The 14,556-nt window shown below is 51.8% G+C and overlaps 1 protein-coding gene across 2 annotated transcripts; it reads left to right on the top strand.

Annotated features, from left to right (window-relative positions):
- Positions 1-583: 583 nt before the first annotated feature.
- Positions 584-14,334, top strand: LOC122379122 (dual specificity mitogen-activated protein kinase kinase 7-like). 2 transcript variants are annotated; one of them, XM_043361064.1, is made up of 11 exons: positions 584-1,176; positions 3,873-4,045; positions 4,595-4,708; positions 5,356-5,586; positions 6,036-6,215; positions 7,716-7,862; positions 8,250-8,433; positions 8,763-8,877; positions 12,467-12,565; positions 12,990-13,091; positions 13,408-14,334. In XM_043361064.1, the coding sequence occupies exons 1-11, from the start codon at positions 984-986 to the stop codon at positions 13,514-13,516; spliced, it is 1,647 nt and encodes a 548-aa protein (XP_043216999.1). In that variant the 5' UTR covers positions 584-983; the 3' UTR covers positions 13,517-14,334. The 2 variants fall into 2 exon arrangements, with proteins under 2 accessions (XP_043216999.1, XP_043217000.1); XM_043361065.1 differs by lacking the exon at positions 12,467-12,565 and having other exon boundaries at positions 642-1,176.
- Positions 14,335-14,556: the final 222 nt, after the last annotated feature.

Raw genomic sequence — 14,556 nt, 5'->3', positions numbered from 1 at the left:
GCCCCTAAGCAGCCTATTCATTCATTTGGGCGAAATCTAGGGCGAAGGCCAGGTCAACAACGTTTTTTTTTGTCAATAGTCCCGATAAAATCAATTTAGCGATTCGGTAAAGTCACCAATTGGCTCAGAAAACAAGCCGAATCGAGCAGCCCTACCCGATATGCAACATGACCTTCCTCATGACTGGCTTCGTGATCTGAGAGTTTCGTGGCCTGACCTTGACATGAATGAAGTCAGCACCCTAAAACTTTCATATTTAGGCATAGCACTCGACACGCCTGCGATCATGTGAACACGATAGTGACAAAATTTGCGGCTCGGGCCGTCGTGAGGGTTTTTAGAAGCTGTCCTAATGACCCCAGGCCAGAAGCCGCACGGAAGCCTAAGAAACCGTGTGGGACCACCGCAACCTGCAGTGGCCCTTCCAAGGCCATATAACCTTCACTTGAAGCGGCCGAAAGCCACCTCAAATGGGCCTCCTGCAGGTTCGTATGGGGGATACGATACGGGCCCGTATACCCCAAGGCCCTATACCTATACCGTGTGCCCCTGGTATGCCCATCGGCCATTGCCCCTGTCTCCCATAACCTGTGTGTTTCTTCGGCTCCCTGCTTGGAAATCACTTACCAGATGCGATTAGTTTAGTTGTCATCAATAATAATTATTTAGCGCAACTGTTTTTATGACGAACGGTAGAAACTAGTAGACAGAAAGCAGTCCGGTAGAGTTTTGCGGATAAGTAAATTGCGACAAATCTAGCGCATGTTTTGTTATTATCGAAAAATGTCTGTGGGGTTTTGTGTATTGTGTTTAATTCTGTGATAATATATCGTGAAGTAGATAGTGAAAATATTTTGTATTAAATCGAAACGCCGTTCACGACGCTCACGATAACGATACATATACGACGACGAAGTTGCCACTCCCCATACATTTGGGGACTTCGAAGGCATCGTGTTTTAGTGTGAATCTTCAAGATCGAGATGAATGCCTCAGCAACGGGGGCAACCCCAAGAACTAGGCCTTCAGCCTCAGCAATGTCTGGCCTAAGATTAAATGTGAGAGATGTTCACAATAGATTACAAGAGGAAAATGAATCCAGGGATGCAGACCGTGGCCTTAACCTGGATTTTTCTCGTCCGAAGGAAGGCCAACCGAGTCGGAGACCAAGACCATGTATGTATGCTAGAAAATGAACGAGTTGTGAATTTATGGTTTGGTAATTGTAATGAGAACCTTTTATGGACTAATTTTAGTTGTTAATATGACATGCATGGATATTTGGTGGGTTTTGGTGATAAAATGCAATGAAAGAATGCAATTACAGTCGTCCTCAAAATTATTCATACCCTTGTTAATTTACGACATCTTTTGCTTTTTTGATGAAAAGAAAACATTTTGTCGAGCTTATTTATGATTTATATATGACCAACAGGGGAATGAATAACAGCAACATACAACTGACAAAATATTCAGTTTCAGGTCTGTTTTATTCATGAATCTTTGAAAACACTCATGTTCAAAAATATTCATACCCTTGGTTTTCAGAGTTCAGTGTCTTTCTTCAGTAGTCGATAGCATATCCTTTGTTCCTTATTACTGCTTCTAGTCGGTTCCTGTAGGTGCTCACAAGCTTGCCACACGTTTCCTGTGGGATTTTGGCCCATTCTTCCCTGGCGAAAGCCTCCAGCTGGGTCAGGCTAGTCGGTTTCCAGGCCGTCACTCGGGTCTTCAAGTCCCGCCATAGATTCTCTATGGGATTCAGATCAGGACTCTGACTAGGCCACTCGAGGACGCTGATATCATTGTCCTCGAACCATTCCTTGACTACTTTAGCCGTGTGTTTGGGATCATTGTCTTGCTGGAACTTCCAGTTGTTGCCGAGTTCCAGCTTCTCTGCAGATTCCTTCAGGTTTTCGTCCAGAATTTGGATATAGTCCTCCTTTATCATGGTGCCCTGGATCCTGACGAGGTTTCCTGTGCCGCGGGAAGAGAAGCATCCCCACAACATGATGTTTCCGCCACCGTGCTTGACGGTTGGCACCGTGTTCTTGGGATTGTAGGCCTCTCCTAGAGGCAATATGCAGCAAGATTCCAACTTCTGGGCAAACATCCTGTGGTCTGATGAGACGAAGTTGGAGTTGTTTGGGCACATGGATGCTGCATATGTTTGGAGGAGTAAAGGAGAGGCCTACAATCCCAAGAACACTGTGCCAACCGTCAAGCACGGTGGCGGAAACATCATGTTGTGGGGATGCTTCTCTTCCCGCGGCACAGGAAACCTCGTCAGGATCCAGGGCACCATGATAAAGGAGGACTATATCCAAATTCTGGACGAAAACCTGAAGGAATCTGCAGAGAAGCTGGAACTCGGCAACAACTGGAAGTTCCAGCAAGACAATGATCCCAAACACACGGCTAAAGTAGTCAAGGAATGGTTCGAGGACAATGATATCAGCGTCCTCGAGTGGCCTAGTCAGAGTCCTGATCTGAATCCCATAGAGAATCTATGGCGGGACTTGAAGACCCGAGTGACGGCCTGGAAACCGACTAGCCTGACCCAGCTGGAGGCTTTCGCCAGGGAAGAATGGGCCAAAATCCCACAGGAAACGTGTGGCAAGCTTGTGAGCACCTACAGGAACCGACTAGAAGCAGTAATAAGGAACAAAGGATATGCTATCGACTACTGAAGAAAGACACTGAACTCTGAAAACCAAGAGTATGAATATTTTTGAACATGAGTGTTTTCAAAGATTCATGAATAAAACAGACCTGAAACTGAATTTTTTGTCAGTTGCATGTTGCTGTTATTCATTCCCCTGTTGGTCATATATAAGTCATAAATAAGCTCGACAAAATGTTTTCTTTTCATCAAAAAAGCAAAATATGTCGTAAATTAACAAGGGTATGAATAATTTTGAGGACGACTGTAGGTAATGAATGTCAATTAGCTACTTAACTACCAATTAGCTAGCTTATTTGTTAAGGCACATATATAATATGAGTTATGAATATCTGCACATTAGCAGTATCTGTATTGTATGATGTAGGGATATTTCAGTGATTTAGTGTAATGTTGATATGTGTGTATGTGACAAGAACTGTGTTATTGGAACCTTCCTGCCATGGAACATTTCAAGCATTTGGTATAGCTACTTACTGATCAGCAGTGTGACATTCTTGTCTATAACATAGCTTTGAACATATTTGAAAAGACTGTAGACGGTACAGAACTCCACTTTGCCTGGCCTGGTAGGTGTAGCCATCATATTGGCATGAATGAATCACCTTTAACCCCTTTTATAAACCATTTTGTGTTACACTAACACAACTGTTATACAGCTGATTTTGTGCACAAGGCTGTATAACAAGTATACTTTGCAAGGATGAAATATTATTGACCTCCTGACTGATGTTATTAAAATCAAATATACATTGTCTTCTTTTATTTTCACATCCTCTCTTAATGCTTCTGAGACTCATTGAAATTGAAGAAAATATCCTCCAATCCAGTTCATGAAAGGCACAACTCCAATCCACCAGCTCAAATAACACAAGCCTGACAATAGCGAAACTCCCTTCTGACCACTCGACTGGCTACAACAATGTAGACCATATGTTGAACTATCATGTCTTTCTTGAACCCTTGTCAGATATGCCGAGAAGCCACATCAATATAACTGACTCTCTGACTCCAGCCCAGCTACCAGCTGTCTCTGACACCCATCAGGTGCATTTTGTCCAGCCCATTGGGCTACCTTTGGGCCTTGACTCCCCTGGTGTGGTGTGTCCGACCATTTGGGACGGGTACCTTTGACTTTCCTGGTGCGCTCCTTTTGGCTCCGTCTGACTGTGCGTGTGTGCGCGCGCAGTACCGATCACGGCCGAGTTCGCGCCCGGGCGGTCGGACGAGCAGCGCCGACCGCCGCGCAACCTGCACTTCCCGTCGCACCAGCAGCCGTTCCGGCGCATCAACAGCGCCGAGATCCAGACCAAGATGAACGAGATCATGCAGCTCACCGGCATACTCACCATTGACGGCGTGGTGAGTCCCCACGCCGGCCGAACGGTGGTCCGTCCCCGTCCCCGGTGGGGCGCTGGTCACTGGTTAGTCCCCGCCAATGGTTGGGCGCTCAACGATGGTCAGTCGTACGGTGCTGATTAGTCCGTAGTCGTTCGTGGTGGTCTGGGTTAGGGTTTCATAAGTGTATGTGCCTTTCTCGTACTGTTTGCCTCCCCTGAAGTTTTAAAGAGATACAGGAATGTGGAGTGCAACTGCAATAAATGATTGTTGTCACGACGGCTTTGAGGTCCCAATAAATGATGAGCTCTCTGCTGTGATCATATACTCCACACGGCATTCGGGCCTTATACCCTCGTGACTTTTGTTACTTGATTAAGCTTCTCGGAAAGCTGGGATTGGTATCGACGTCGCCGCTTATTTTGATGACCAGCTTCAAAACTCTTTGCCACTAATATAACGACGCTGCCGAAGTTAGCAGAGCCGTTCTGTCCCGTTCCCGATAACTTGCAGGCTGTCTATCGTGCCGCCCGCCGGTTCACCACTGACGGCGCTGGGTCGGTCTGATTGCAGCGGTACCGAGCCTCGCCGGAGGACCTGCAGCACGTCGGTGAGCTGGGCACCGGCAGCTGCGGACACGTCGTCAAAATGGTCCACAAACCCAGCGGAAAGGTGCTGGCCGTCAAAGTAAGTGCCCCGATATCTGCTGTTCGTTCGATAGAGTGTTCAAACTTCAACCGATTACCGTACGAATTTCCGAGTTCAGAAAGACGGCTCTGCCCTGCCGTACTAGGTAAGTAGTCGGTTTTTAGAATATTCACTATTGTATTGTATTGTATTGTATATTGTATTAGCGAAGCATTCCAATGATGAATTAGTGTCAGCTTCTAATCAATGACAATAGTAAAAACATATAAAACACAAGCACCCACACGCATACACATTGTACTAAAATACCAAAACGCTAGTCACATGTTGAGTTTAAAAGTCGTAAAAACTCCGCTCTAGTTCGAGAGCCGGTGGTGGCAGGCACTATAAAAGAGTCATCACAGCCTAGTGTCTATCTGCAGCCTTACAACTTGGCACCACAGAAGTGCTCACCTGTCACCTGCCATGTGCCTTTTCCTGTGCTGCGTGTAGCTGTTGATGGGCAGCCCATCTAGGTATCTGATGTTCCTACCCGACCCGCTCACCCCCCCCCCCCCCCACTCCATCTGATCTGTCTGCTAACCATGTAACTCGCCTCCGCGGCCCCGCTCTGGGTCTGTCCTTCTGACATCCCTCCCTAGACCCACCGCGACCACCCGTCTGACCCACCTCCCGGACCGTTACAGCAAATGCGCCGCAGCGGTAACCCGGAGGAGAACAAACGGATTATCATGGACCTGGACGTGGTGCTCAAGTCGCACGACTGTCCGTACATTGTCCAATGCCTGGGCTGCTTCATCACCGACGCCGACGTCTGGATCTGTATGGAGCTCATGGCCACCTGCCTCGACAAACTGCTCAAAAAGCTGGGCAACAAGCCCATTCCGGAGCCCATCCTGGGCAAAATCACCGTCTCCGTGAGTTAGCGTGACTGATGGTGTCAGTGGCGATTTAAAAACTGTACGGATGTTGAATGATTCACGAGAAATCATTCAGGGTGAACTGTTTGTCCGAAACTAGTGCCTCACTGATTATTTGTTGAGCTGTTCGATAAAACTATCCCAGCTAAATATTTACATATGCAGCCCGGCAGGTCATCAGACATTGTAGATAGAGGCTAGAGCAAAGACATTGAACCCTTGCCACCGTTTTGTTTCTGTCCCAAAGCTGTGTCCTTCCCCAGTTGCAATACCTTCCAGTCGTTCTCGCGCCTCTGGTTGTCCCCCTGCGTCCTCCACACCTCCGCCCACAGCTCCTCCTCGACGAACAGCCTCGTTACCCTACGTGCGCCAGCTCTTCGCTGCCTTCCTCTCCATATGCGGCTCCCCGTGCTCCCCGCCAACCGCTGCACCCTGCCTGTCCATAGACGGTGAAGGCGCTACACTACCTGAAGGACCAGCACGGCGTCATCCACCGCGACGTCAAGCCCTCCAACATCCTGCTGGACGAGATGGGACAGGTGAAGATGTGCGACTTCGGCATCTCGGGCCGGCTGGTCGACTCCAAGGCCAAGACGCGCACGGCCGGCTCGGCAGCATACATGGCCGTGAGTAGACTGGTGGCAGCGGAGGCTGGCCGCTGAGCGGGTGTGCAGGTGTAGCGGTGCACAGCACAGCTACGGAGAGGAACGGTTTTAAAGGATGGTAATCGGTACATCTGTGCGGTAATCAGTAATCGTTGTGACTGTAGTATCGGTCATGGTTGGCAGTTTTGTTTAGGAGTTCATATAATTGACTACAAGTGCCAGGAATATCAGAGCTCTCCATCTTTCATCGCGTATTCTTCCATCCACTCAGTGCTCGATTTTGGTGGTATCTTAACCGCAACGTTTGGTCTCAGACCTCCAAGATATTAACCCTCGCCCTGGCAGGGGGGGGGGTCGATGCGACCCCCCCCTAAGGTTTTTCGAAGATAGCGTAAAAACGGCGGCGCGCAGCGCCGCCAAATTTGGCACAGCCTATGGGGCAACCTTTTTACATATGACCTGAAAATTTCAGGTCCGGGTGACCTTGGGTCAGGTCACCAGGTCAGCGAAACCGGTACAAGGTCATGGTCAAATTTCAGTTTTCTTTTTGCACCTGTCCAACTCACAGTTTTCGACCGATTTCCTTCAAACTTTCAGGATGTGCTAAGTTCACCGAGTTGTATAACATATAGTCCGGCTTTTTTGAGGTCACTGACCTGAGGTCAGTTAGAGGTCATTACGTCGTAATGTTAAGCCTATGGGAAAATACTAAATTCGGAAAATACTGGAGAAATCCGCTTCGTTCTATCACTTTTGTGCTTTGAAACCACGGTACTTAACAGCAGGTCACTTGGTGCTTCTTTGTTAGGTGTACTTATCCATGGGTCAGGTCAAATGAGGTCAACTGAGGTCAAATGACGTTTTTGCCAATAACTTGGCACATAATGACGCTAGAGCTTAAAAAATGGTATCATTGTGTTCCTGGTGATCAGCTGAATCGAATGATATGCGATATGATGCAATTTGGTTAACTTGAACTTAATTTAACAATTTAAGTTTACTTAAAATTTAAGAAAAACTTTAAGTACACTTAAGCAAGCTAAAAAGTATATCATTCGACGCGCCTTGACGTGCTGAGTTCAATGGTGCTTTTCTTTTTGCTCTATCTTAATTAGATCAAAAGTTATAAGCGAAAAACTTTTGACCTGTTTTTAGCGAAATTTTTACATTTATACCCCCCAAAACCCCCCTAAATATTGACATAGAGCAACCAAATTTGCACAGGGGCGAGAACTCCAGGGGGCCCACCTACCTACCAAATTTGGTGGTTCTAGGCTCCATAGGAGCCAATCGCGAGGGGGGGTCGCATCGACCCCCCCCCTGCCAAGCCGTGTTATGAAAAATGCCCTGCCAGGGCGAGGGTTAAACTGTACCACGACATGTCCTACCCCTCTACCCCTGACCCGGTCCCTCTGCCCCGCTGCCCTTCTGACGTCCTGCGGTGCCCCTCCGCCCCTGTCCCTGCCCCTCTGACCCCTCACCCCTCACCTCTGCCCGTCTGACGCCCTCTGCCTCTCCCAGCCGGAGCGGATCGAGCCGCCCAACCCGGACCGGCCCGACTACGACATCCGCGCCGACGTCTGGTCACTGGGTATCACCCTGGTGGAGCTGGCCACCGGCGTGCTGCCCTACGCCGACTGCACGTCAGAGTTCGAGGCGCTCACTAGGGTACGGCGGAGGGTAACAGGCGCGCTGACAGTCTTGGGGGGGGGGGGGACGTAGGCGCTTTATTTGATGAGCAGAAACGGTGACTCTCATGCATGTGAAGTGAGGACATTTTGAGTTGTGTCGTGCGAGTCACTTGCAACTGGGAAAAATATGTTCTTAGTGAAAGTCAAGGTTACTTTTCTGTAGACTAGGTTTTTCAACGCATTCGTATGAGGTTTTATCCACGCCCTTGCATCGAAATTACACAAATGCGTTGAGATCTAGCGTGAGTTGAGGTAACGTTGGCCTGCCGAGAGGCTGTTGTTCCCTGCTCTCCTCTGTGCCTCCTGCGCCACCGTTCCGTTTGTGGCCGCCTGCGGTACCATCAGTTATTCTCCTGACCGCCAGGTGCTCAAGTATGACGCGCCGCTGCTGCCGGACGGCGGCGGCTTCAGCCCCGAGCTGCGCAGCTTCGTCAAAGACTGTCTCACCAAAGACTACAAACAGAGACCCAAGTACAAGCGGCTGCTGGACCACGAGTTCATTAAGAAGTCGGAACGGATGCGGGTCGACGTCAGCTCCTGGTTCAGAGGTGGGTGGCAGCTGTCAGCTCCTGGTTCAGTGACTGCTCCTGGTTCAGTGTCAGCTCCTGGTTCATTGTCACCTCTTGGTTCAGTGTGTTCAGTGTCACCTCCTGGTTCAGTGTCAGCTGCTGGTACAGTGTCAGCTCCTGGTTCAGTGTCAGGTCCTGGTTCAGTGACTGATCCTGGTGTAGAGATTAGTGCTCAGAGAGGCGCTCTTCTCGTGCTGCTAAATCCGTACTCTTTGCGTGTTATCCTGCCGCCGCTGTTCTGTTGCGACCCCACCCTGTCTCCGAGTCGCTCCCTGTCTGTCTGACAGCTCACCCCTCCCTGTCCTCAGATGTGCAGGCACAGACCTCCGGTATCAAGACGCCGACAACGAGGAGACGAACGCCGCCGCCCGCCTCTCCCCACCACCCCTTCCACAGCCGGAGACGCAACCCCGAGCCGGAGAGGTCAGTCAGCGGGTGCGGGGGACCATGGACGCATCCAGAGCCGGAGATACCTACGGGGGGGGGGGGAGACCAGAGAGGCCAATTGGGGTCTGGGATGACCAGGGGACGCTATGCTTAGTCCGGGATATCACTCACCAATCCTGGATAAAATATGGGACTTTATTTATTGGTAGAACTAAGTGGCGACGGAACACAAGGAGAACAGGCGTTGGATACAATGCTGCTGTCTGCTGTACTTCAGTACCTACATGGCCCGTGGGCGTGTCTCCGTGTCCAGAACACACTGGCTACCAGACGGTACTGAGTGCTCTGGTATTCCTCACAGTAACATATGTACGGGATCGTCCGTAGTATTTGTTTGACGGTCGCTCTAGCATAATAATCAGCCTCGGTTTGTGATGGCGCAGTGTTACAACAGGGCATGCCTGACCCTAATCTAACGACTCTGACTCGTGTGCCCATGTTCAGCAACAGTGTATGCAGCTGATTCTGTTCGTCACTCAGTTGCGAGCTAAAATTGTCATTGCTAACATCCCGACCACACTGTGTTCAGTTTACCTGCTGAATCGCATCTCCTGACCGCTCCTCCTGACAGGGCCCGCGGTCGACCGCGCCTGGGTCTGTGCCCACTGACCTGTCTGTGTCTCGTCAAGCCGTTTCGTGTGCCATGTCTTGTCTGTCGGTCTTTGAGTGTCTCGGACCGACGTTGACCGGTCAGCGGGCTGTGTTGACCGGTCAGCGCGCTGTGAGGCTGTTCGCTGACCGGTCAGCGTGCTGTCTGTGCTGACCGCGTCCGCCCGCCGCTGGCAGCCGCCGGCCGCTCAAGTGGTCGCTGAGCTCTCTGTGGCTGTGTTGCTGCTGCCGCTGTCCCAGCTGACGGCGACGCCGCCGCCCCCCGGTAACGCCTGCCGCGTTTGACGGACTGTGACAGTGTGACGGCCCGTGACAGACCGTCACGGACCTGGGATGTGTGGGCGTGTGACGTGTGTGTGATTGTGGGTCACTGTGAGATGCGACTGGTCGAGACGGGATGTCGGTCCAGTGTCCCAAAATAAGAATTTGTGTTGGGTGTCAGGGGAAAATTCCTCACCAAAAAAGGATAAGAGTGGAAAATTAATGGCCAGGCAAGGCCAAAAACGAGCGGAAAGGGTTCAAAAGTATAAATTTCCACACAAATTTTGTAGGGTGCAGGATGTAGATCGACCATCTATGCAGTTGCTTTTTCCTTGGTAGAACTTGAGTGGAAAATGGTCTAAAAAAGGTTGGGGATGAGAGTTAAAAATGATTTTCATTTTGATGTTGTTTCCCACCCAAATTGACTAGTTTTGAGACACTGTGTCGGTCTGAGTTGTGTCTGTTCTGAATGATTGGGAGAGTATCTGGATGTGTCTGGTTGTGTGGGGTATACATACAGTTTGACACCGAACGTTTCCAGCTCGGCGGCCGGTTCCTTTTTTCTCTTCTCTCCCCATGTTCGGGTAGAGTGGGGTGTGCCGTGACTCGTTCTCAGGAGTCAGACTGGTGTCGTCGGGGCTGCATGTCTGTCTGCTGTCCTATGGTCATTATGCATGCTCGTCAGCGGAGGCCACAGCCCGTGCACAGACAGTGTGACCGGTGGTGCAGCGGGCACCACTGGTGACCGGACCGCGGACGGTGGTGACGGGTGGTGCTGGTGGTTTGGTTTGGTTTGGGGACTCGGTAAACGGTGTGATATTCGCTTTGGTCACTACGGCGGTGATGGACTGGTCCTATGGGGGGTCTGAGGTCTGCCGTCCGGGGTCAGCCGCGCATGGTTTTGGTGTGGGGTGTCCCGTCGTCAACGGAACAAAGTTAAAGGAGTTGTAGAAATACCGGGTGTACTCGAGTCAGGAAGCTCGTGTAATAGCATAGTGTCCTCTTAAGCTCTTTTTGTCTATATTAATTTAAAAAGAGAAATTTGAAGTCACGCCTTTTGCAGACGAGTCTTGGGGTTACACTCTTCCTTTGATTTGATATGAAATTCTTTGTCTTCCCAGCCAAGATATGCTAACCTCAGTGTGTAACTGTGTAGTAGTCGGTATTGCTAACATCCATAATTAACACTGCAGCTTCTCAAACAAATTTAGATAAATTATCTGATGCCATCTTCTCTTTCATACCGCTTACGTATTTAACAAACCTATCAGCTCGTTTCCATATGCTCCTAATTAACCAGTAAAACGCCTTTTGGGCGAAGAACGAGCGAGCGAGATAGTGAGCCCTGCACGTGCGGAAGGGCGAGAGGGTGCTTCCAACGGGCTTGTGCAAAGCACCCTTCTAACCGGTTGCTAGCGGTGTGCCAAATTTGAACGCAATCGGCCCAGCCGTTCCTGAGATCTGGAAGCGGCATTCTGCACGTGCGCACGTGCAAACGGGGTCCAAAATGACTTTTGCACGGCACCCTACTAACTGGTCCCCAAACGTGTACCAAATTTGAGCGCAATCGGCCCAGCCGTTTTCGAGATCTGGAAACGCCCCCTGCACGTGCGCACGTGCAGTAGCACCCTAACCGCAACACATGGGAAAGCATTGTATGGTGGGTGCCTACCTGTATGCCAAGTTTCAGCGAAATCGCCCCAGTAATTACCGAGTTACTGAAATGGGAACAAATTTGGCACCTCTTATTGTTGTATTTTGCACGTGCACTGGGGGTGACCCACATACATCGAGAGTATCCTATTTTGGGTAGAAGGGATGCTGCTACCCTACAAAATATACCGCAAGTCAATCGCCCAAGCGGCTGCTGAGATATGAGCCTCTCAAAATCACTACTTTTGCAAAACAGCTTGAACACCCTTGACTTTTCACGTGGCACGTGCCACGACGGTCACTGAGATGTATCAAAAGTAGTCAGTTACGGGGTAGAAGGGATGGGGCTACCCAACAAAAAAGACCGCAGGCCAATCGGTCCAGCGGTTGCTGAGATATAAGCCTCTCAAAAGCGTTACAGGCCGGGCCGGGCCGGGCCGGGCCGCTCATACTGAGATTTTTCCGTTATATTGAAAAGACTCACTTCGCTCGCTGCGCTCGCTCGCTCGTAATTATTGTCCAAACAAATATGTCATCACTGAGCTGCTATGGGAGTGGCGATGCCTTAGCAGCGGAGGAGGATGTTGCTACATGAGCGGCACCAGCGCCTCCCCAACGCCCACGGTGGTGGTCGGGCGTCGCGGTGGTGCACAAACTCCCCCCCCCCCCCGCCTTCTGTGTGTATGTCTGTGTGGGCACCCGCACCACGCCTGTCGCACGGCACTGCCGGCCGGCCGGCCAGAGCTGGGCACCGACTCCGACACAATATCCGGGGCGGCCCAAATAAACAGTACTTGAACAAAATAAACATATGCTGTAAAACACCGGCTCGTGGTGTATTTAAAATTAGTGCCTCCACTAGACATATCCTGTATATAGACAGTTGGCGCACATTACTGAACGTTTGGCACACATTGATGACCAGTGGCCGTTGGGCGTTCTGTCGGATATTGTGTCGGATGGCGCGCTGTGGGCTGTGCCGGCCGGCCGCCCCCTCCCCCACCGCCCACCGTCTGACCCGCTGACCCCGGTGCACGCGCAGGTTCACGCCTGAGTCGTGGGCGCCGCGCGGACGCTTCTCAGAACGCTCGGGGCTTTACAACTTTTTGGGGCTGAATCCGTGCGCGGATGGCCAGCCGAGGTACGTACGGCGGCGCCCGTCGGTGGAAAGGCGATGGTGGTGGTGTCAAAAAGCCTCGCCAGTAGCATCAGCAGGCTTAGCTTAGCTTTATTTATCGTGAGAAAGCCACTTATCTGGTGAATGAATTGCAAATATGTGTGGTCTTAAATGAATCTATCGATCTTTAGCTTGCTTCTACGGTGTGATTTGAGTTACTGAAGTGGCTAAGTGGCATTGCTTTCCAGACACGCTTATTGTTAAAGCTTCTAGCTTTGAGCTTCTCGTCCCCATGACGGGCTGGTTACGGTACCCCGCAGTGCCGCCGCCCCGCAGCAGCCCGGGCTCCTGACCCGGGCCCCGCTCCCCGCCCGGCGCTGGCCACTGGGCCCTCCGGCCCATCTGCTCGCCCCCGCCCCTGTACGAACCACACCGCGCGTCGTTTCAGGTACAACTCGATGGCGTCTCCGCTGATGATGCGACGCCAGGACGCGGGCCGCGGTGGCGGCTCTCAGTCTGTGCCAAATGCCTCAACGTCACAGTCACACGGGTAGGTGGAGGCGCAGGCTGCGGACGTACCGAGATGTGTGGGCGGGGGGGGGGGGGAGGAGGGGGGATTTGGCCGTGTTATGGTTCGGGCGTGAGTTGTGTATAGGGTGCACAGAGTTAAGGAGTGTCGTGTCATTCGGATGCTCGTCTGTCTCACTTCCATATTTCGCCGCGCGCTTTATCGTATCGCTCTGTGTTGTGATTTTGTGTCGCATGATATGATGAGCGGCCGTTGTATGTGATACTTGCCTGTCTGTAGTTTCGGAGTTTCGGCCGAGTTATCCCGCGGTGTGACTCTCTGCCGTCGTGCTCCGCAGGTCTCCGTCTGGCCGTCCGCCGCTGGACCGGCGCGCCTTCTTCACCCCGGAGCCGCACCGGCGGCCGTTTCCACACCACTCACACCAGCCCATGTTCAGCCAACCGTAGCCCCCGCGCCGCTGGACGGGCTACCTCAGCAAGTTCAAACGGCCGCCCGCCACCTCGGCCGCCGCCCGGCGTGTCTCCGTTCGGCCCCCTACTTATCTATTTATTGACGCGCGCGCGCAGCGGTACGGCGACAGTGGCCGCGCTGTCACAGCGAGATTTTGCCTGTTTGTAGCGTTTAGTGTCCAGTATTTTGAGAGAAAGCTAGTCAATGATTCAAGCATTCTGATCAAAATGTATGCCTGCTGTACCATCGGTCCGTCTTGGTTTGGTTGCGCGCCTGGCGCCGGTCTGGGGCCGGCGTCTGCGGCCCGCTGGAGGCGTCTGGCGCTCCGTCAGTCCCTGGCCCGCCGCTCGTCCGTCAGAAGGGCGCTGTTCGCCGCGCAGAGGCCGCTCACAACCGTCCCATTTGCTCATCATCCCGGCCGGCAGACCGGCCGAGACGTCACTGCCGAGCGACCCGTGACGTCATCGTCGATCGGCTCGTGACGTCATCGTCGCTGTCGACGTTGCGCCGCGGCAGCGGATCGCGGGCCGAGGTGGCGAGGCCAGAGTCGCCACTCTGTGATACGATCTCCCCTTCCCTGACCTGCCCTGACCTGGCCTAATCTGAGCGCCGCCCGTCCCGTCCTCTCTCCGGTTCTCCCAGGTCCGCTCCCCTCCTCTCCCTCTGCCTCTGTTTCGTCTCCTCTCTCCCCTGTCGGCGGCGGCGTACATGTGCGTGTGAGTAAATGTGTGTGACGAGAACCGGCGAACAGGAAAGTGATCGTGCGCGCGATTTTCTAACCGTGTATTCTGAATAATAAAGTGCGACAATCCGAGCTGATGGTTTGGTCTCTGTTATGACTGACGTGACGAACTAATGGATCGTAGTAGGTAGAGTGATACGCTGGTTCTGTGCCGAGGGCGTCGATATTCGTGAAATATCTCTGCTCGAGTGACGGCCTTGGTCCAGATGCTCATGATGCATTTTGATCAGTTTTGCGGAATGAATAGGGTCTGAATGGCAAAGACGCACGAACCACCTCGACACGGACCGTTCA

Source organism: Amphibalanus amphitrite, unplaced genomic scaffold, assembly GCF_019059575.1.
Source record: "Amphibalanus amphitrite isolate SeventyFive unplaced genomic scaffold, NRLGWU_Aamphi_draft 000072F_arrow, whole genome shotgun sequence".
Lineage (NCBI taxonomy): Eukaryota > Metazoa > Arthropoda > Thecostraca > Balanomorpha > Balanidae > Amphibalanus > Amphibalanus amphitrite.
Note: the sequence above shows the minus strand (reverse complement) of the source record. Positions and strands in the feature narration are given on the sequence as shown.